Source organism: Lissotriton helveticus, chromosome 1_1 (assembly GCF_964261635.1).
Source record: "Lissotriton helveticus chromosome 1_1, aLisHel1.1, whole genome shotgun sequence".
NCBI classification, from domain to species: Eukaryota; Metazoa; Chordata; class Amphibia; order Caudata; family Salamandridae; genus Lissotriton; species Lissotriton helveticus.
This window is the reverse complement of record NC_136057.1, coordinates 29526639-29550571: the sequence shown is the minus strand read 5'-3', so window position 1 is coordinate 29550571 and position 23933 is coordinate 29526639. Positions and strand designations below refer to the sequence as shown.

The 23933-nt window shown below is 46.4% G+C and overlaps 1 protein-coding gene across 4 annotated transcripts in view; it reads right to left on the bottom strand.

Annotated features, from left to right (window-relative positions):
* Positions 1 to 2998: 2998 nt before the first annotated feature.
* The window catches only part of VPS37C (VPS37C subunit of ESCRT-I), a 58852-nt gene continuing 37917 nt past the window's right edge, over positions 2999 to 23933 (bottom strand). For 2 of the 4 annotated variants that reach the window (XM_078676063.1, XM_078676233.1), the window contains exons 5-8: positions 12847 to 12929; positions 5055 to 9264; positions 4355 to 5001; positions 2999 to 3821 (exon numbers count right to left, since the gene is read on the bottom strand). In XM_078676063.1, the coding sequence (XP_078532189.1) occupies positions 8449 to 9264; positions 12847 to 12929 (899 nt within the window). In that variant the 3' untranslated portion in view covers positions 2999 to 3821; positions 4355 to 5001; positions 5055 to 8448. Of the gene's footprint in view, positions 3822 to 4354; positions 9265 to 12846; positions 12930 to 23933 lie in introns of all 4 variants that reach the window. The other 2 variants (XM_078675977.1, XM_078676145.1) reach the window with 1 other exon arrangement.

The following is a 23933-nucleotide window of genomic DNA, read 5'->3' as shown; positions in this document are numbered from 1 at the left end:
TATATGGTCTGGGGGGAGCTGTATGAAGTCACTGTTTTGGTGTTGGAGAGTTGCGGTTGTTATTGTTTCCGCGACCTCTACCCTCGTTACCTCTGTAACTGCCTCTAGAATTACCTCTGGGTGATGTTGGTGTAAAAGAGGTTGATTGCTGGCTTGTACCTGTATTCTTGGATCCGCCTCTATAGGTGGACCTACGAAAGGAACCTCTTTGAGTTGGCTGTTGCAATGCTCCCATTGATTTAGCCGTTTGTGTCTTTTTTCATCTTTTCTAAGGCCTCATCTGTCCCGGAGCCGAAAAGTGTTTTCTCATCAAAAGGCTGGTTCAATAAGGATGTTTGTACCTCTTGTTTGAACCCTGAGACTCTGAGCCATGCATGTCTTCTTAGCATGATGCTTGTGTTTATGGATCTTGCTGCAGTGTCTGCTGCGTCTAAGGCACACTTAATGGAAGTATTAGTTATTGTCTTCCCTTCTTGTATGAGCTGATCTGCCTTCTTTTGATGTTCTTTAGGGAGATGCGTAATGAGTTTTTCCAACTCATCATAACGAGCTCTGTCATAACGTGCAAGTAGCGCTTGCGTATTAGCTATGCGCCAGCTGTTTGCCGCTTGGTATGCTACTCTTTTGCCAGAGGCATCTATTAACTTAGATTCCTTGTCTGGAGGAGGAGCTTCTCCTGTAGTTAATGAGTTTGCCCTCTTACGAGCGTTTGTGACCACTAGCGAGTCCAGAGGTATTTGTCCCTTGATACCTTATATTTTTTATCAATTCTTGGGTTTAATACCCTAGCCCTCACCGGGTCTTTGAATATTTCTGATGTGTGATTGAGGAGACCCTTAAGCATTGGTAGTGTTCCTGATGTTCTTTGTGCAGCAGGTAGTGTTTCTAAAAGGAAATCCTCTATTTGAGGTTCTGCATGTAATTCTACCTTGTGGTATTTTGCTGCCCTATTAATTAACTGTGCAAAACCTGTATCATCATCAGGTGGTGACGGTTTTGAGGGATACAGTTCAGGGTTGTTATCATTATCTGACACTACATTATAATCTTCCCATGGGTCTGCATCCTCTGGGACAGTGTCTTCATCATCCCTAGGATGCTCCCCCTCTCCTATGTCACTTTCTACATCTGTTAGAGGTGTAGATGGGCGTGGTGTAAAAGGAATAGCTGGCAGAGTGTGAGGAAGAGAAGAGGGTGTGTCTCTAGGCTGTGGAGAAAGGGGAGGAGTTGTATTTGTCCCCATTGTTCTCTTTTTAGGAGGAGGAGTTTTGTCGTCCAACTGTTCATTCTTCCTCTTTTTAGGTAGTTTTGTCACTACCTTGCCAGTTTGTGGATCAATAAACAAAGTCTTTTGTTTGGGATCTGTTTGATGCTCCTGTGTCGGTACCGACGTTTTTGGTTCCGAAAGGTGCTTTTGCTTCTGTCAATTTGTGTTTTCGGCACCAAGAGTTTATTCGAATCCGATATTTTCGGTGTCGAGGAAGTCTTCGACGTCGAAGCATGTTTCGGTTTCAACATGGAATGTTTCGACTTAGAGCTTTCCTTTGTATGGAGCTTCGGTGTCGATATCGAGGTGGGCCATTTCTCGGATCCAACATGGTGGGAGGCCGAGTGTTTCGGTTTCGTTGCCGAGCCCGAAGGCGGGGCGTCAGAAACTTTTTTCGGTTGTCTGACCGGGCTCGAAGGCGGGGTCGACACCGATCGGGGTCGGTTCTTTGGTAAAGGGACGTCGTCACTCACGGTTTGATGAACGTCTATTTCTTCGACGTCAGACTCGTCCGCTTCCGACCCCGACTCGTCCTCATCTTCTTCTTCCTCTTCAGGGTGCTGGGCCTCGAACAGCTCCGGGATTGGCTCTGACTGCATTCTCGACGCCTGGTGTCTTCGGGCTCGACGGTTTCTAATTGTCGACTTGGAGGAGAATGCCGCGCAGGCTTCACAGTCCCTGGATTCGTGTTCTGGGGATAAGCAGAGGTTGCACACCTCGTGCAGGTCCTTGTGTGGGAACTTAGCACCACACGTTGGACATTTTTTGAATGGAGTCCTTTCCATGGACTCCGGGCTGGACTACGTCGAGATGGGCTTCCCGGTCTCGTCGACGTAGAAGTTGGAAATCTTGTTGTTGGCGTTGAAGCGCGTCGAAATGGAAATGTACTCGCGCTCGATAACAATACCGTCGAATTGGAAAGGGAATACGCGCCGAAATGTAACTTTTTTGTCGAAGTCGATCCGGAGCGCTTCGATCCTCATCCGAACCTGATGGCGGAAAAAAACAATCTAAGGATGGAGCCGATGCCCAGGCGCACAAGCACACAAAGGAGGAGTCATCGGTCTCGTGACGACAAAAGACTTCGCCAAGAGAAAAACAAGTGCAATCATCCGAGCCCAACACCAGATGGCGATCTATTCATAAATGTACCATCTGCAGCCCATATGCCTCGAACATATATATATATATATATACACACACACACACACAGTTGTTTTATTCACTGTATAGAAACGTGCCAGCTGATTTATACTGGACCAGTCATCTCTGCTTAAGCTTAGGTTTTATACTGGACCAGTCATCTCTGCTTAAGCTTAGGTTTTCGCTTGCACTTTAGCTGTAATATATTTTCTGGTAGGAATTAACAAATACAAATTTATTCCAGAATTGTCATGTTTTGTAAGAAAAGCTGCAGTCTACTCGGCTTAAAACAAAACAAAAAAAAACAGAGAACACCATCCGTGCTTAAAAGATCTAACCATGGTTATCTACCTCCAGAGAACTAAATGTGTCAAGGGAGGGAATATATTACAAGAATCACATTACAAGGATATGTAAAGGGGGTGAAAATGAAATAGGAAGGGCCAACCATTGGCTGCCTCACATATTTACTCATAATTGCAGAGTGCTTTCAAACTACACAGTGATTTGTATGGTCCATGCAACTTCACTGGGGAAACCTTTGGCTTTCAGCAGGCCTCTCACATGAAAAAGGTAAGCAAACGCCAGTGTGATTCATCAGAGGTTTAATACAAGGCATCAGGTGCCTGAGCTCACACATTCCAGTGAGTCATGCTTCCGAAAATGTTTGTCAATAAACACAGAGAATAAAACACATTTGAAATCTGGAAGCCACAGTGCAAATGGAAGTTGAGCATTTCACACTCCAATTAATCCTTCATTTTCACACACAATAGTTTATTTACATTATCATCACACCTACTCCTGTGTGTGGTTCATGTGGGCTGGAGCTGAGCCCTGAAGTGTTTATCTTCGGCAGTATCAGACGAGAGAGGGATATGTGCGGATCCATCTCTACAAGCTCAGTGTATTTTGGTGAGTTACACAAGTGCAATTACAAATTAAGTCACTCGGGTCTCAAATTCCACCTCCGAAGCGAGATACCAAATCTGAGATTTCAGAGAAGCAAGAACGCTAATCTCTGTTCTGAAACATGAACAATCTCAACTGAGGGTTCACTGAAAGCAACATTTCCAATTCTGCTCTCTGAGAGGAGCGTTCTGTGTTCCAGGTTCTCAATTTACATCTGCAATACCGTCGCAAGGTATCTTGGTACAGGTTCTCAGAGTGGCGATCTCTAGCCCAGACTGTAGAGATGGGTATCTCCTAATCTAGGCTCTGGGTGAGGTGTGATGTCTAAAACAGACCCTCACTTAGGCAAGGCCATTAATCCCATCACTCAGTGAGGCAAGACCTCTTGATAGCTCTACGCACTCAGTTTGCTAGTGTGCTTTACAAGTATTCATTCACTCACTCACTCAAATCACTGACAGCAAAACTGAGGCACGATATCAAATCCCATTCTTCAGAGCTCAAGAGACCAGGGGGCAGATTTACAAGCCCCTTGCGCTTCATTTACGCCGACGTTGCGTCACTTTTGTGACACAGTGGCGGCGCAAATCCTGCTCCATGGTGCGGGGGTACTTACAACGTGACGCATCTGGGAAATGCGTCACGTTGTAATGCCCTGCGCCACATGTAGGCGTTCCTGTGCTGGGGGGGTCGTTCCGGCGCAGGATCGCCTCCTAAAAGTGGCTGAGTGAAAACTACAAGATTTCACTCAGTCACTTTTAGGCCCATGCTGCGTCAAAACCCTGCGCCTGCCTGAAGCAGGCGTAAGGATTGACGCAGCATTAACTAGATAGGGCCCCCCAGAGCATTGCTGGAGCTGCGTCGCGCTTGCGACGCAACTTCAGCAATGCGTCACTTTTAGGGCACAGATGCGTCATGCATCTGTGCCGTTTTTGCACCATGGTGCACAGCATTGTAAATGCGGCGCATCCATGATGGCGGAGCTGTGGCGCACAATAACTGGCGCATCCCTGCGGATTTGCAGGGATGCGCCAGTTATTGTAAATATGCCCCCAGATCTCTAGTTAAATCTCTGAGAGAGGCGAGTTTCTAAAATTCTCCATGGGCTGAGATCTCTAAACTCAAATTTTACAAAGGTGGGACTGATAATCTCAGCACTTTGTAAAGCAAAATAATCCTAGCGCTGAAAACACAGTCCGTTCCGTCTGCTATAGAAGTCCATTCCCTCATTCACACACTAAAGATATCTAATCCCAGGTCTAAGAGAAGGACGATGTATAAAGCCAGCGCCAAAGAACGGCAGCTCTCTAAACCCAACTCTTAGAGGGGTGAGTTCTCTAAGCAAGGCTCCGGGAAAGGAAATCGCTCTAGCGGGCAGTGCCTGGCGATTTCTAGTTGCAGCTATCAGATGCGAAATCTCTAACCTGAGCTCCAAGATCTCCAACAGCATCGCTAGAGAGACAATCTCAAATCTCAGCTGTAAAAGGGATGGGTGTGATCTCAGCTCTAAAATGAAACCGCTCTAATCCCTGCTCTGAGAAAGGTGGTTCAATCGCTCGTCTACGGTCTAAGAGAGGAGTGATCTGTAGTCTCAGTGTTGAGAGGAAGGGTCTTTTATACTAGAGGAGTCATTTAGACCTCGGAGAACGGGTTACTCCATCACAACTGGGACGGATACCCTGTCCGCCGAAATATAAATCCCTATGGGATTTAATATTTCAGCGGACGGGACATCCGTCAACGTTGTGATGGCGTAACCTGTCCACCAAGATCTAATTCAGGCCCTAGGTGAGAAAGGGGTGCACTTGAAAGTTAGCTGTTGAGGTGTTGTCATCTTTCACCCTGGTTCACAGAGGGGAGCGCGGTAGTGGCAGCATTGACGAAGGTGAAGTCTAAAATGCCAGCTCTAAGATAGAGGAAGCCTCATAACCAGTGACCTAGGCTTCAACAGCTATACCACCTAATCCATACAATGAAAGGAGGCACGTTATCGGTAGCCCATGCTCTAAAACCAGAATTAGGAGGTTCTCAACAGCATGTTTAACAGGGTTAAGTCTTGGAACTTGGTATCTGGGGGGGAATACGCTCCATCAGAGAGAAAAAGAGTAAATCCTAGCTCTGAGAAGTAATAACACAAACACCCTGTGGGACTAATGCCAATGCAGAACACGTTAAGAGCTCATGCCTAGGAATGAGAACTCTGGGATTAAAATTAAGATGCGAGAGAAGAGATATTGGCGAGCCCCTTGACTCTAGTCAGGCCTGTAAAATATAGAAATTAAATAAATTACTTCTAATAGTAGGTAATAAAACTTATTTGGGCAAATAAAAAAATATGATGTAAACACATAGGTACCTCTGTTGCGATATAGTCTGTTTGCAGATATTAAGGCACATGAATAGCATAATGCGTTTTTACCCAAAACCTCTTCAGATCATGACGACGCATATCCCTATGCGACAATTGTCAAGATTACCTGAACTTTAACAGATCTAAAGAACAGTGAAGGCGCCAGCTGGAGGTAGAGGCTACTTAACCTTGATATCTTATATTCAGTTCCGAGTCATAAAAGGGAGGACACCTCTATATTTATCTGACACATATTTTACAAGTTGTATGGCCTTGTAGCATATATCTAGAACTGTGCTCCTAATATCAGCTGCGCCAAGTACAAACAGGAGTCTGGGGCTCTCATCTTAGCTCTGGGACAGAAGGTAGTGCACACCCAACAGGCAGGTGACTTTAAAGATATCCCTAGCATTATAAAAAAGAAAGGAGACCATGCTACCCAGAGAGGCCACCTGGACCCTGTCCCCAGCTTTGTGCGAGAGAGGTTCTCTCACACCACCCAGACATACAGTCTGGCCCCCGTATCCAGCTCGGAGACAGAAGAGAACTCAGGCCTGGCAGAAGACCACACATCATCAATCCCAAGTTCTGTGAGAGAAAGAAATGGCACCTGGCCTCTATCCCTAGGTCTGATCCTGCAAAACAGACCTCTCAGTAAGGCCACCAGGCCTTTGTCCCTGGCTGTGGAAGAAAGCGGTCACCCGAAGTCTGCCACACAGGCCACCTGGCTTCTGTCCCCATCTCCATCAAATCGTAAATCATTCAAGCCTAACAAACAGGACTCTGGGACTGGAAGATGGTACTGCAGTGCTCCAATCCTTATTCTCTGAGAGAAATTGAAGATAAGGCCTAGAAGATAGGAATACTGTGCTCCAATTCTTGCTACAAGGTACTTGTGATCTCAGACGAAATAGGGGATACTTATGGGATGTGATCTTGGCAATAAAACCAAGATAAGAGCATAACAATGGCTACAAAACCCTAGGCGTTCAATGGAGTCTCTAAGAAACATGCGAGCTTAGAAGAAAAAGTGGGGACCGAGCTCTTATTACAGCTCTGAGACACACTACATAAGAAGTCAAGGGCCTTGGAGTCTAACCCAAGCCAGCTCTCGAAGAAGGAGATGAGATTTCTGTTCTAGCAAGTATGGTTCATAGGCTCGGACTCAGGTCTTTGAAACACGGAAGCTCAGTTCTGAGAAAGTGTAGAAATCAAACCTAGAAGAAATGCTTGGGAGCCAAGGCTCAGACCTCTGAAGTTAAGTGGCGAAGGACTTGCCAACTGTACACAAAGTCAAGTCCGCCACACTACAGGCTAGATGTAAAACTATTCACCTTAGTGAGTCGCAAATTGCGACTCAATTTGTGACTCGCTAAAGTAAATGTGCAACAGTGTCTCAGACACGTTTTGAGATTCCCAATCGGGTCGCAAATTGCATGCCTCATTAATATTTATGAGCCAAGCGCAATTTGCGACCACATTGGGAATGGCTAGCACTCGCAGGGATGGTGGCCCGCTGGGGTCAGCAGACCACTATGTCTGTGACTGCTTTTTAAATAAATACGTGTTTTTTCCCAAATGCAGCCCATTTTCATTAAAAGAAAACTGGATAAATTTTGAAAATAAAAATTAAACTTTTCAGTTTCATTTTTTAAGGGCAGGCGGTGGTCCCTGGGACCACTGCCAGCTGTTAAAAACATTTTTGGCACCCATCCACAAAATAGAAGGGGTCCCCAGAGAACCCCTTCCCATTTTTGAGTGGCTTACCACCTACTTGAAGCAGATGGTAAACTGCAAGTGTTTGGCAATCGCAAATGCGGTCGCAAAACAATCATACATTGCTGTGAGACTCACTATTAGGAAGGGACGCCCTTGGCACACCCCTTCCTAATAGCGGGTCGCGAACCATATTTTGAGAACCGGTAAAAAGTTACTGACTTGCAAAATATGGTTTGTGCAAGGGGCAGACCAAATTCTGCAGGCGCCAAGGGGCCGAATTCCCGTTTGCACCCGCAAAAACAGTCGTACATCTGCCCAAGAAATCTTAGCCAAAACAGAACTCTGTAGTAGAGTCAGGGATCCGAGATCATAAAAATAAAGCATTCTGTAAGGCCTATGACCACACTTGAAATGTCCATCCTGTCATTCTGTCTGTCCTTGTGATTTTATTCAGATCCTTGCCCAGCTGGCTCACAGCAGAGCAATCATGTCCAGGACACAGTGGGTGCCAATTCCATCAAATGCAGCTGGATCCTCAGGCCCTCTGCAGCATTTGGAGTTGTGTGCAAATACACATGTGCGAAGGTTAAACTAACAGTCTTTGTCATTAGGAGTTGGTTATCCACTGAGTGTTAGTATCTCCAAGCAAAGCCAGGTACATTGCATATATGCAAGGGTGAGAAGGGCGCCCATTCCTGATCAGGGCTTGGTATGGTAAACCTCTGTGCTGATTAAAACAGACTTTAGGTTTTCCGTATAATTTCGGTACTCTACTGCTAAAACCGCACCTCGTTTACAAAGTGTGGTAGCAAGGCCACTTCAAGAAAAGTCTTGTCCTTGAAGCAGTGCTATTCCCACATTTGGAGAACAGGAAGTGTTAGATGCAAGAATAATACTAATTCAAGACACGTAAACAGTGCTTGGTCGTTTCTTCGCGGAGACTCCATGCTATGCTTATTGTAGCGATGGAAGTCCAAGTATTAAAAATGCACCTCAGTTACAGCCTCTATGGCATGTTGCTATGCTTTCTTGATCAGGGTAAGTATGCTCAGCACATTTACTGTCCTGTGGGATACCGGGGCCATCCAGTGCTGCTGGGCATGGAAGGCTGCAGTGGATATCCAGGGGAAGGGCCTGGATACTGGGGATAGGGAGGCTGCGGGGGGCCGGGGTATCTCTGCATCTGCGGCTGCGTGGGATACGGGCACTGAGACTGGCTGGCTGGGGAGTACGTTGGATAGGGAGGCTGACCACTAGTAGGACCCTGGGGATACCCAGGACCCGGACCGCCTGGTGGAGGATAACCCGGCCCACCTACCCGAGGATATGAATAACTGGAGGCCACAGGTGGAGAGTAGCCGGGTACTGGATGGCCCACAGTGTAACTCGAAACCCCAGGATGAGGATAGGAGAAGTTGGAACCCCCTGGTCGAGGGTGGCCTACAGCCGGAGGCGTCCCCTGAGGAAATGTTCTTTGAGGGCTTGACTGTGAGCTTTGTGGCCCCATAAATCCTGGAAACCCAGCTGGAACCAAGTTCCCATGAGCAATTAGTCCTGTGGGCATTGGTTGATCCTGGAGAGGGGGGCTTGGGGAGTACGGTAAAACAAAGGGGGGAGATGAACGGCTGGCAGGTGGCCCTAGAATTGTTGGTGGGTCCACCAGCGGTGGCCCTGGGGCCGGATGGATAAAAGGCTGGGTCTGGCTTTCCGACTGCTGCTTGCTGGGCTGGGCTCCTGCGTCACGCATCTTCAACAGCTCTTGAAGCTTTTCAACTCTGACTCGACGTTGGTGGGACAGTCGTCTCTTAGAAGAAAAATCCTCCAGAAACGACTCTAGCGAGACAAGGCCTTCTAGAAACTTCTCAGCCATTTCCTACAAAAAAAACAACAACAAAAATCACAATAAGGTTTGGTGAACATGGTAGTCAGAGCTCAAGAAAATACAGAACTGCTAGGATATAACAAATTCGATCAAAACAATTTGGTGATAAACTGTGATGAAACTAACAGTAGGTGAACTCTGACACCAGCCCCACAGTACTAAAACAAACACGGTCAGTCCAAGAAGATATGTTTACAGGTTAGTCTTAACAAAATTAAACATGGAAGCAATTACTCGGATTCTACAATGTGGTATTGAAAATTCAGTACCTCAAAAGGAAGATTTACTAAAACTTAAGGTCAGAACCTGCATTTTTTTAGTTAACTTTAAGTTTCATAGGAAAAAGGATTCAATTTAACAGCGTCTTAAAAAAACTTTATCAGCGCAATTTCTTACCGTATAACTTCCTGTTTTACCACATGACCGCTAAAATCATAGCATTGCGTCAGTGATGATTGATAGCGATTCCCCTTGTGTGACAAAGGTAGGGGTAAAATGTTGGACTCTGATGCGAGGTACACTTTGAGTCTTGAAGAGTAGATGCATAGGTATTGAAGTGTTGTAAATAATCTGATTTCAAGAAAATGAAAGGAAGAGAACTGAGGATGCAGGAAATTTTGAAAAGGAAGGTGGGTTTAAGGGAGGGAGCAGTCTTGCGTAGGTATAGTGGCCAGGAATGGGGGTGGTTTAATGGGACAGCCACAACAATTGGGCATAAGCCTTAATCGCAAGCAAGCAATGTGTGAACAGAATCAAGCGGTCAATGACATGCGTAAAAGCAGATACCACACAATAAGATTGTAAAGTATAACATTACACTAAATGAGGGACAGGTTCCCAGGATACATAAAGTTAGGCTGGTGCCACTGGTATTAAGACAGAAGCTGAAGCAAGACCTAGTAAAGTTAATTCTAGGCTATTGCGGGTATAACAGAAATCATAGACGCCTCGGAGTGCATGGCTGCAAGTCTTCGGGCGTAGAAGGTTTGAGCCGAATAAGATGGGTAAATCTGAGACGCCCATATCAATTCATGTAGCTCGACCTGCATCCCTTACTGAACATCAATAAGATATTTGGAATATTGAGGTAAGTGTATTTTCAACTTATCACCAAATAGCTTCAAATGAACAGTGTAAACCTTTGATGTAATTTATCATGCCTGAGGAAGGGTATAGATTATGCTGCATGCCGTTTGAGCTGGCATCGTCGTCGGCAATATTTCGGATTGAAGTGCACCAAATTCTTTAAACATGTTAAGATTACATATTTTCTCCAGAACACTAATTTATGGAAAACCCTGCAAGAAGTACCATGAAACTTTAAAGGTGGTGTTAAAAATCTTACGGTAAAGTGGGCTTACCATCAAGAAAGAACAGCGTAAATTAGGTAGAAATGGGATGGTCGCGAGGGGTGGGGGGGACAGGATTATTTAGGACAACATAAGAGTTGTGATGGAATACGGTCAAAGTAAAGTCAAGTAAGAGATTATATTGGAGCCCTACAGCCTGCTCAATCATTGATGTCTGAAATTGGTGCAGTTTACTGCACGATTTATGAAGGAGGCCAACAGAATCCCTGAAATAGGAATAATGTAAAGCCTGTGGAAAAAAATGTGTCAAGCTCCCGTTTGATGCATAAGGTCACTGTATCATAATTCAAGGTGAAAGGTTACTGCGACTCATAAGTATTGAGGGGAAGGTAGTCTAAATATTTTCTTGGTAGCTCAACGCTCATACATGTGTGGGATCACCTTCAAAGTATAGACTACTAGCAGAACTTGTTGCCACAAAAGGGGCTGGTTGGGCAACAGCTGGCACTGCAGAGTGTATATTCAGGTTGGAAGTGTAAGTGTCCATAGTGGAATAGGCTGCAAGGGTAGGGACAGTCCTGTTTGACTGACTCATGCTTGCCACTGAAGGACGGTAAGGGTGATGATAGAGAAGTGTGTAGAGGCAGAGGTAAGTGATGTACAAAAAGATACATTTCTGAGTTGAATAAGTCAAATGTGCTGATTAGGATTGTGTGCTTAGTAAGAAAGACTATGTTCATACCAAATAGCCCGCCCAAGAAGGATACGCTTGGAGAGTGGGAGAAAAATTATAATGTCATTTTGGAGTTGAAGTGGCACACAGTTTTAAAAAGTAGGGATTTGTTGGCTGTGCAGGACTATCTGATGAAGAGGGTTCTGGATATGGCAGAGGAGGGACACATTGGAATGAGTGTGATGAAAAGGCATATAGTTAAGAGAAGGATGTGGAAAACATGGTAACTGGAGCAACTGGTTGCCAAAGACTAATTTATGTCCCCTCAAGAAGCAGTTGCACTGACAAAACGTGGTAAAACATTGCTTGATATTTCTGGTCTATTCTGTACCCAGAGTCCTGAACTGTGTATGTCTTGGTTGATATTTTTCACACTAGCCAAAGGTTGCATTTGTGACACCAGTAGAGCGGAGTAGTAATAACGTTCTTAGAAGCTATTTCTTCACAGTTACTGACCAATGATGGAGTGAAGTTGGCATTTGGTTATATGAGGACGTTCCTAGCGTACATAAAGTGAACAGCTCGGTGTACCAACCACAGAGCAACGGGATAGTGGAGAGGTGCAACAGAGCACTGAAAGTAGGTTTGGAACTGTGATTGTTTGAATGTGGGGACTGCAGGACAGTCATGAAGAGGTTAGCATGGCTTACAGCTTTAAATCAAATATGGCAATGGGAGCCACACCGTATAAATTGATGTGCAGAGGAGAATTTTCTTCGGAGCTGAAACAAAGCTTGAAGTTGGTGTTAAATGAATGGAAACGCCCAAACAAAGAGTTTCAAGGTGGTTTGTAGTGATCTTGGATCTCAGGTCAAAATTAGTAACTTGTTTAGACCAAAGTTGCCACACAAAGGCTGATGCCAAGACAAACAAAGAAATGTTGGAACTGCTTTATGGAAATCTATAGAACATGATTAACGTGGTGCAAGTGCTAGGATCTATTTTGAACAAGGAGGAAGGTTCAGGAATGCTGAAATGGGTCTCAGGAAGACTAGCTTGTGGCCAACTCATGGACATCAGAGACATCAAAAGAAACCAACAAGATGCAGTTGTGGGGAAGAAACTGTGTGATCACATACTTTGGGAGGTACATTTATGTGTTAAGCCATTATGTAAGATAATGTTCATGCAGTGTACTTTATTTGTGTTTGTTTTCTTAGGTATGTTTGTTCCATGTGTAAGGGAATTCTGTTTACCAGTCCATATGATGATGCTTGGTTTGACTGTATTTTCCTTTGAGAATTCTGACGCTATAGTTGTCTGGTGTTTCAGGGCAAAAGCAGCTGGCAGATGCTCTGTGTAAGAATTTTCCCTACCTCATTGAAGAGTATTCAATCATTTCAAAGTTGAATTAATTTGTTTCCTACACCTACTCCAGCTGATCAGGTGCCTTCTCTCCTTTCATCACCCTTCTGTCAGGCTTATCATTTTTTCCCTTTTACACTCTAAAGAAGTATAAAGCTTACAAGCAGCACACTAAATTAAGTAAATAAGTTGCACTTAAAAATCATCCCACAATGCAAGACTCACATCAGACTCTTCTTCGATGATTCTCAGTTGTTCCTGCAGAGTAGGCAGCATTAATTTGGGATCTACACTGTCTGCAAAGGAGTCTGTATGGAGGGAGAGAGAGAGAGATGACGTGAGAGTAAGAGAGAGAGACAGGGAATGGGCACGTCAACAAGCACTGGAATTTTGCAAAAACACAATACAGGACAATAGTTTCTCGGTGGAGGATTCACACAGGAGCAACTAAAAGTCTGAATTATAGTTACTGTAGCAGTTTCCTCAAGCAAATGGGTCAAGATACCAGTAGGGTCAACAGAACAGTAGTATTCATGAGCCGCAATCTAATGAGCAAAACTGAAGAAGTCAGAACTGTCGCACATTTGGCACATCAATGAAATGAATGAGAAACTACATAATAGATACTGCAACCTCCATGACAAAGGAACAACCCCTTCCCCCGAGATGCCCACTGGGTACAGTAAAAGAGGCTGGCATTGTACTTAGACTTAAGCCAAGGAGATGAGCATACTTCAACCTATGCCACTATCTACACTACTCCGAGAATTGCATCAAAATCATGGAATCTGTGGTACTGATCCAGCTGCTTACCCACGGCAATAGTTTTGATGCTTAAACCTCCTGTAGATTCACAAGCTGGGTTTTAACTATTGGTTGGGTCCAAAAAGAACTTTAGTGTCCCTAAACCTACCCTAGTACATAGTCGCTCTCTTCCCATTCTTTTTTACGCCCTGCATGGTTTACGTTTTCAGTTTTTTAAGTTCCATTATTCTTACTTATTAACTTCAGTTTATCGATTTATTTTTTGAATTATTGGCTGGCGAGGTAAAAGGGATATGTGAATTTCGGGGAGCTTAAAACTGAAAAAGGAATAGGTTACCTGCTACTTACCCTGTAAGCATCCGTATGTGGCACGCAGTGCTGTAGATTCAGTAGGATCACTTTAAAACCCAGGACTTTAAACAAAGAACCGCCAATTTTGCAACAGAGTACAAAACCAGCAAAAAGAATCTGTAGATAAAGACCACATAGTGGGGAATTTCAGGGCTAAGATCAACATCATAGTGAATGATCAAAACTCCTCCTACGGCTGATGTCCTTGAGATGTTGTAGGGTGGGCCGGAAGTGGTTCCAATTGGCATTCACTGTGAACCCTAAGCGGTGAAGGAGGGAGAACTCTGGCCTGGAAGTGAGACAGGCATTCTTGTCTACTTGCACTCTTGATCAGCGAGTTGTCGAGGTAGGGGAAAAAGTGGAGTCCCTTTCTTCTTCGGTGGGCGGTCACCACCACTAAACACTTGAAGACCCTCAAAGTCGTGATGACGCTGAAGGAAGGCACTTTCATCTGGTAGTGTTGACTACTTACCATAAAGCGGAGGTAGCGCAGATGTGCTGGATTGAATCGGGATGTGGAAGTAGGTGTTCTTCACATCGAGGGTGGTCATAAAGTAATTTAACAGCAGCAGGGGGGTGACATCCTGTAAGATAACCAGGTGGAAGTGAACAGACAGAATGTATCTGCTGGTAGGAAAGTGTTCGAGAAGTGGCCTGAGGGAATCATCCTACTTCCGGATGAGGAAGTATAGGGAGCAGACGCCTTTGTCCTGGCAATGGCGAGGCACTGGCTCTATGGCTTATTTCAAAAAGAGCACCTGAACCTCTTGTGAAGCAGCGCGAGATGTTCTGGGCGGAGGGTGTGGGTTTGGGTGAGGGGAATGTTTGGTGGGGTAGCAAGAAGCACCAGGCAGTAGGTCGGAGGTGATCTCCTTCCTATAGTGGAAAAAACCATCAAGTCTCCACCAATAGATATGTGATCGGCTCTCTTACTGTGGAGGGGGTAGGGGGGAGGGGGCGCTTCTGCTTCTACCCGGAGAGCTTTTCTCTTTAAAAGAGCCCTGTGTGAAACACTGCCACCCTACTGGAGATAGCCCTGTTGCCTCCACTTCAAGGACTTGGAAGGTTTTGAGGAAGTAGCTTTTGAGGCCCAACTGGACTGTTGCCACCGAAAGGAGCCCCTGTCTATTGCCTTGGTAGTCGGTGTCTTTTTTAATTTTTTTCAAGCACTGTTTCAACCTGCTGTCTGAAGAGGTGCTCCCCACCGAATGGCAGGCTGAGGAGGATCTGCTGTACCTCTGGCATAAAAATCAGACACGTGAGCCAGGAGTGGCGAAGTAGGAAACAGAATTATCACTCCTCTGCCCTTGGTATCAGCAGTATCCAAAGCAGGCTAAATGATGGCCAGTGACCTCCAGAACCCTGGGAGGACTGTAAGTCATTAATAAAGACCGGATCTCCTGTGAACAGCAGATCTGTTCAAATGAAACTAACAAGAAAGACTCCGAGCACGCTGAAGACAAAGACACCCAACGCCTGGAATCACCACTGCACCAGATGCCTATGGCCCGAGTGGCCCACCGGTCGAAGCGAGGTCTCCCAGCGCTCCAGCGTCCGAGTCCACCATGAGTTAACTCCTTGAGTACTCCCAAACATCACGTCCAGCCTCTGCACGGAGACCTCCCCACCCCCCAACTGCAAGTGGTCCAGTAAGGTGAAATCGGACCTCAAAAGAAAAAACCTGCATCCAGTCGCCCTGTGCCCAGGAGAGGAGATTCAGAGGTGCACCTATGTCCCGAGCCCTCCAACTTACCTGCCCAGCTGTTGCTTCCGCCTAGAAGACTTCCTGGACCGAGCCTGCAGCTGAAAACCAAAACCGTCAATCTCCATTGTAAACAACAGGGCACCAAATGCCAAAACAGTACCCTGAACCCAGTGCCCCTGCGCCTCTGTGGGTGTACTTTGGGTGCTAACTCTGATCCCACTTTGCCCTGAGCTTAACAGGAGGTTTGCTTCCACAACCTTGTGGCCTGCTCGTGAGCAACCACCAACCAGAGGCTTCCCCCATTGGATAACACTGGGCCTCAGCACTCTGCACCCGGCCACCCTAGTGCCGCTGAGGGTGTTTCAAGAGTGTAACCTTAACCCTGGGGGGAACCCTGGTTCTAATCTTAGAATACCCGCACCCACAAGCAAGCACTTACCTGTTAACCAATAACCACATTTTCTCCACAGGAATACATTGACTTTTTCCTTGAAAATTGTTTCAAGTGTGAAGTTGGTTTTTGTATAAGAACTTAAAAAACTGCCAATATCTAAAAACTGCGTTACTTACCTTTTCTCTAGGTAATGTCCCAGTGTGATATCTAGGCAGATCACACTGAGGAGAAAAGGTAATCTATAAAGTAATCAAAAGTAATCTAACAGTCATTTCCACTGCATTAAAAAGTATTTACATACCTCTAGCAAAGTCATTTGTATTCAGCTTGCTTGTATTGTTCAACTTGCCTTGAAAAGTACCATTTACACTTACCTGTACCAGGCTAGCTTGGTTCTAGAGAATAAATATAACTAAATAATATTTTTTTATACAAACAAATTGGTCTGAGTTCAGTCTGAGTGTGTAACATAATTTGCTGGCCGAGTGTGTGCAACAAATGCTTAACACTGTCCTCTGATAAAGCCTTATTGCTCATCACACTACCACAAAGAGAGAGTAAGGTGTTGTCCACTTTTACCTCTGCCTACCTTTAGGGTTCCACTGGACTCAGTGTACACTATACCTCATTTTGGTATAGTATATACAGAGACAGCTTCCTACAGTACTTAGGTACACCACAGATTGGCAACCTTGTAAGTCCCTAGTATATGGTAATAAGGTACTGGGCATAGGTAACAGTATGCACCGATTGCTACCTCATATATTTGAGCTGCTCACTAGTGTCACTTTTGGTCTCATATAATTTTTGCCTGCAATTGTATTTTGCTACTGATTCATGTACCTCATTTATTTTTGACTACTCACTATTGTTATATAACATAACTTTTGTTGCAACTCTATTTTGCTACTGATTCATGTATCTCATTTATTTTTTTGACCACTCATTTTGGACTACTCACTATTGTCACTTTTGATTCAGGTATTTTACTGTCTGCATCGGTATTTCATGCTAGTATATCGTCAGTATTAGAAATACATTTTATTCTGTACATGTTTGCAACCCACACCGACTTCACTTTTTATTCCTGTAATGCACTGACTAATTGCTCATATAGACCTGTTACATTTATGTAACCTGCTCCCATTTCAAGTTTTATTCCTGTATGCACCAATTACTACCTCATATACTTTGGTTGCTCATTAGTGTCATTGTGGTTACATGCAACTGATTATTAGGGGACGCGTTTGTATTCTGCTCCCGTATATCATTGTTGTGCAGCCCACATCTGTGCAACCCGCACCCACTACACTACAACCGGCGATTACTGGGCACCCGCCCACACCTACCTATTCCGTCATCCCAACATGGAGCTCATCGGCAAGCACACATATAGAATCAACTACCCACCCACACTCACCAAAAAAGCCGCTAAACGCTTTAAACACAACTTACTGAGGTCCCACCCTGAAACTCCCTTTGCAGACACCTACTTCTCACCGGTCAATGGTGCCGTAAACATTGATATCATCTTCCACACCACACGCAGAGCTCAATGGAGAAAAACGTTCCTCACCCTACTCACCGTCTTCAACTCCAGGAAATCCGCTCATGGCCGAACACTCTCCATCACACCATCCCAACTCTTCCCGGGCAGAACCACCATTACTATCTATAACAACGGGATTGTCCTAATCCAATCCACAGACAGGAACCTGGAACTACTAGACAACCTGTTCCCCACTTTCATACAGCACCTCTCCAATCCACGGACCCCCACTCATAGCACTCTCAGTCCGATCACCCTTGACTTCACAGCCCACAACCATAACCATTCTAACCTAGCCCAGCCCCAAAACGACACGCACCTCTCCTCTACCCCCGGCACCTTCGTCATCCACCCACCTACTGTAGCCACCTCACACTCCTCAATCACAGACTTAGATCTCTCCCCCACATACACCAGCCGCACCCCCTCCCCCCCACCAACACCTTGACCTCCATTCATACCACTCCCATTCCTTTCACCCCTGACACCACAGCCCCCAACCACAACGCCTCTAACCTAGCTCAGCCACAAAACGACACGCACCTCTCCTCTACCACCGGCACCTTAGTCATGCACCCATCTATTGTTGCTACCCCACACCCCTCAATCACAGACATATATCTTTCCCCCACATACACCAGCCGTACCCCCTCCCCCCTTACACAAGCCCACATTCCATTCTTTTCACCCATGACACCACAGCGCCCACCCACAATCCGCCTAACCTAGTTCAGCACCAGATCGACACCCACACAGACAAACCCCACCCTTTATCCCCCCCATTCTCAGCCCCCACTTCCACCCATTAACTAATCACACAGAACAAGCCGCCTCTATCAACTCAACTCCGCCTCCTCAAAAAAGAATATACAATCCTACTTCCCCCCCCATTCTCACCCCCCACTACCCTACATGCGCCCCCATCACCACTAACATACGCCCATCCTCCACCATGCACTCTCCGCCTACCACCAATACCCTCTTCCATACCACCAACCTCCCCCCTATGTCATCCACCCCCAACCCTCCCACCCCCACCACCAACACACATCCCACACCAGACTACGTTATGGCCTCCCTCCTCCAGCTCAAAGAAGACATTCACATCATCAAACAACTACTCTGCACGCAGTCCAGTCACTCCTCACCCACCACCCTCCTCAAGCTCAAAGAAGACATTCACATCATCAAACAATTACTCTTCACACACCCGACACCCCTCACCCCCCTCCACCAGCACCACCCATCCCAACCGGACCTCCACCCGGTCGGCTGACTCTCGCACTCAACGCCCCCCGCACTGGACCTCAATCCCTGTACGCAATCGTGAAAACCGTACCCATCGCTCCTTCAACCCACTATGGGACCTCGACACAGTCACCCTCCTCCGCTCCTACGACCCAGACCCCCATAGCAACATACCCACCACCCTCCGCGCCATTCCGACAATTCATCCAAATCCCCTTAGACCCCCCACACTAAACAACAGAATTTCTATCCTTAGTAAACTGAGAAAAGTCCCCCTCTCTCTAGAACCCCCTTCCACCCTCGACACACCCCGTCTCAAATGCACCCTCCTCAACTGCAGTTCGGCCTCTAGGCACTCCTCCGCAATCGCTGATCTCATCTTAACACTGGACCTTGACCTAATCATCATGACTGAAACCTGGCTAACGGAATCTTCTACACCTATAATGGACATACTGGTTCCCCCCAACTACCACATCACTAGACTGGACAGGGTTGGTCAAAAAGGTGGTGGAATTGCATGTATACACAGGAGTAACCTCTCTGTCCTGAAAGTAACCTCTCCCTCCCTACACCCTCCCCAACCTCCTGTGAATACATCTGCCTCGATATTATCAGTGATGGCAAACCGATATGCTCTCTTCACGGCATTTACCACCCACCAGGGGACAACCTTACCTTCTCGCAACAAATCATGGAGTTGATCACAACCAATTCCGGGCTACAACTCACACAAATATACCTTGGCGACTTCAACCTCCACTGCAACGATCATAATGACGCGGTGGTAAATAGTCTTAAAAATTTCCTCGACGCCCTTGACCTCACCCAAGTATGCAACAGCCCGACCCACGAGAAAGGCTCTATCCTTGACCCTATCATCTCCAAAGAGGACGCTATCCAACTCTAATCTATCCAACCCTGTGACTGGTCAGATCATCATATTGTCACATTCTTCATCAATGAAAAAGTCAAATTTAACCCGGTTCAATCCTTCAAGCCCAAAGTCTGGAAAAGAGACCTGAAAAAAACTCAACTCAAACTCTCTACCTCCCAAAAGCTGCAACCTCCTACTTCCTCCTACCGGCGTTACGGATGTCCAATCCTTGACGGATCACTATCTCAACGCTATGACCTCTAAAGTTAATGAAGCGGCACTTATGCAGCTAAAAAGAGCCTCCACAAAAATGTCCAATCCTTGGTACGACGGGAGTCTCAATGACGATAGACGGGCCATGCGAATGGCAGAGCGCACCTGGAGATCAGCTCCCTCCACACTGCACTTAAAAACGCTGAAGAAAAAGAGAAATGCCTACTTCAGGAAAATAAAACGATCAAAATCAGATTTCTTCAGCCGTCAGCTCGACCAAGCCAAAAATCGTCCGAGAAAGCTGTTTGAGCTAATCAGAACACAATCCAAGGAACAACCACAACCTCTCCGCACTTTGGGCGAAGCACCCTCCTGTGAAGACTTCCTCTTTCTTTATCGACAACATAAAGAACGATCTCCTCATTGACGTAAGTCTTTACCCCAAACCCCACTGCACAGCTCCCACTGAACCAGTGGGAATAAATCCCCCCCATTATCCCCTCCCATACTCAGCCCCCATTACCCTCTAACTAACTACGCAGAACACACCTTAGCATCCCCCTCTCTCCCACCTCCTATTATCAGCCCCCACTACCCTCCTGTCTCCCCCACTGTCCTCAGCCTTCACTCACTCTTCCACTCACCGACACCGTCTCCCACTGACGTCACTACCTATGCCTCCCACCTACCGCCCACTTCACCTACTTCACCCACACCTCACGCCCACAAAAAGGCCCCCACTTTGAATGCCATCCCACTCTTTAGCACCGCAGAACCCTCCAACAACACTAGTATATCTACCCCCTCGATACCCTGCCCGTTTTCCAGCTCACTACTCAATGATTCACCAATGGCTCTCACCACAAACCCCATCCCCAATCCACCTCCTGACCAGACTTTATCCACCCTCCAGCAAGTCAAAGAGGATATTCTACAAATCAAAAAAGATGTCCACGCAATCAAAGAGCTTCTCTCCTCACAGCCCAGTCTACCTCCCACCATCCCTCTACCCTACAAACGACGCACCCTCCCTACATACCCTCGCCTCCAACGACACCCGCGTTGGCCGACTACCCCCGTTCGCATTAACGCCCACCGCCCCCGGCGTGTCCTAAACCCTTTGTCGGACCGTGACTTATGCTCTCTACTATGCTCTTATGGCCCAGGACCGGTAAAACACATACCCAACACACCCATCCCCATACCCACAATTCCTACAAACCCTCTGAGGCTCCCATCACTCAACAACAGAGGTTCCGTCCCTAACAACCTCAGAAAAGTTCCCCTCACATTAGAAAGCTCGACCACCCTTCACTCTCCCAAACTCAAATGCATCTTACTCAACTGCAGATCGGCTCAGAGACACTCCTCCGACATCGCCGATCTCGTCTCAGCTAGGTATCTGGACCTGGCCATTCTAACGGAAACGTGGCTTACTGAAGCCTCTACCCCGATTATGGACATACTAGTCCCCCCCCAATTATCACATCATTAGGCTGGACAGGTCTCCTGGCAAGACGGGCGGGGGAATTGCATGCATTTTTAGGAGCAACCTCTCCGTTACTAAAATCACCCCCCCCCTCCTTCTCCTCCAGTGAACTCCTCTGCCTCGACATCACCAGCGACGGCAAACAAGCTTGTGCTTTACATCTCATCTATCACCCGCCTGGTGACAATCTCATATTCACCCAACAACTCATGGACAGGATCACTTCCAATGCCGGTCGGCAGACAACCCAAGTCTACCTGGGGGACTTCAATCTCCACTGGAACGATCAGAAAGACACAGTGGTGAATAGTCTCAAAACTTTCCTTAATGCGCTTGACCTCACCCAAATATGCGATAGACCAACACACGACAAAGGCTCGATACTCGATCTCATCATTGCCAAAGAGAACTCAACACAACTGGAGGCGATTCAACCCTGCGACTGGTCTGATCACCACATTATCACCTTCTTTATCAATGAAAAAGTTAAACCGATCCCAGTTCAACCAATCAAAACCAAAACATGGAAAAGGGACTTGAAGAACCTTAACCCCTCTACCCTGCCTCCCCACTTTGGCAATCTCCTCCTTCCCCCTTCAGGTGCCTCGGATGTTCAATCACTGATGGACCACTACCTTGACTCTATGAACACAGTAGTCAATGAAGTCGCCCCACTGCAACTGAAGAGTCTCCACCCAAACTTCTAACCCCTGGTATGATGATAGACTCAATGACCACAGGCGCTCTATGCGAATGGCAGAACGCACCTGGAGATCGGACCCTTCAGCACTACACCTCAAAAGGCTTAAGAACAAGAGAAACGCCTACTTCAGGAAAATAAAGCGCACAAAGGCGGACTTCTTTAGCCGCCAGCTGGACCAAGCAAAAAAACAGGCCAAGAAAGTTGTTCGAACTAATCAAGACCCAAACAAAGACTCAACCACTACAATCAAACAGCACAACAAGCGACATCCCACACTGTGAAGCCTTCTCTGCTTTCTTTAAGCTAAAGACTGACAACATAAGAAATGACCTCATCATGGATGTAAGTCGATTCCCCAACGCCACCAGAATGTCTTATACTCAACCTAAAAACAAGGCATCTTGGCTGCATTTCGATACCTACTCGGAAGAAGCAATACGCAAACTGCTCTGCACCTTGAAGCCCTCTAATCACCTCACTGACCCTCTACCTGCTAATGCTGTAAAAGACTTCATCCCCTTGCTCCTCCCTCTCTGGACCAAAATCATCAACAGCTCCCTGCAACAAGGCCTCATTCCGGACTCCCTCAAGGAGGGGCAAGTCACGCCTATACTCAAGAAACCTACAGCTGATCCGTCTGACCTAAACAATTACCGGCCCATCACCAATATCCCCACCCTGGCCAAACTGCTGGAAAAATGTGTCCAACTACAACTAACTAAACACATTGACCAATTTGACCTCCTCAACCCTCATCAATCAGGCTTCCGAGCGAAACATAGCACGGAAACAGCTATGACACACAATTGATGACGCCCTCCAAATTCTTGATCGTAATGAGTCCTGCCTCCTCATCCTTCTTGACCTCTCGTCAGCATTTGACACGGTCAAACATGAGAATCTGCTGGAGCTGCTAAGCACTAGAATGGGACTATCGGGAACTGTTCTCAAATGGTTTTCGTCCTTCCTTCACAACCGGTCACAGAAGTTCAAGATCGACAATGTGCTATCCACACCTGTGCCTGCAGATCTAGGTGTTCCACAAGGATCCTCCCTCTCCCCCACACTGTTCAACCTCGTCATGGAACCGCTCGCCACCTTGCTCCAAGCTTCCAATGTCCAATTCCATATGTACGCCGACGACACACAACTCTACCTAAAGCTACAATCCCCGGAAGATATCAAACATCTGAACTCCACGCTTATTAACACTCAATCTTGGCTGGCAGATAATCACCTCAAACTAAATGCTCTGAAAACCGAGTTCCTACTCATCTCACCCCCGGCGAAAATATCCATCACCCAAACATGGCTCAATAACCTAACAGCACTCAATGTCCAACCTACCATCGTGGACTCGGCGAAATCCCTAGGCATCACACTCGACGCCAAGCTCAACATGCAGCAGCACGTTAGCAAAGCCACAAAAGCAGCTAATTTCCAAATCAACACTTTGAGGAAAATTAAACCCTTCCTCCCTGCCAAAGACTTCCAAACTGCTGTACAATCTCTAGTCATCCCTCGAATAGACTACGGAATTGTGGCCCTCAGCGGACTCCCGCTATCCACAACTGCACCCTTAAGAGCCTCCCTGAACGCTGCAGCAAGACTCATTACTGGCTCAAGAAAACATTCACATATATCCCCAGACTTAAAGTCTCTAAAATGGCTGCCTTTTGAAGCCAGAATACAGCTAAAAATTGCAGTCATGACACACGCGGCCGTGCACCACAATGCACCCAACTACCTCGCTCAAAAGTTGTCTATCTCAGGAGGTTCGAGGTCCAATAGAAGTACAAAAAACCTACTCCTGAAACCGCGTAGATTCCGGAAAGAGAAAACATACAAACGCTCCTTCTCTGGAATGGCACCCAGGATTTGGAACGCGCTCCCGCCTGAAACTAGGCTGATCTCCTCCACTGCACTCTTCAAGAAGAGGTGAAAACCATCCTTCTTGCCAAGACCTCCTGAACATGAGTGGTACTGTATCTGAGACTCTGCATTGCTTTGTATCACTG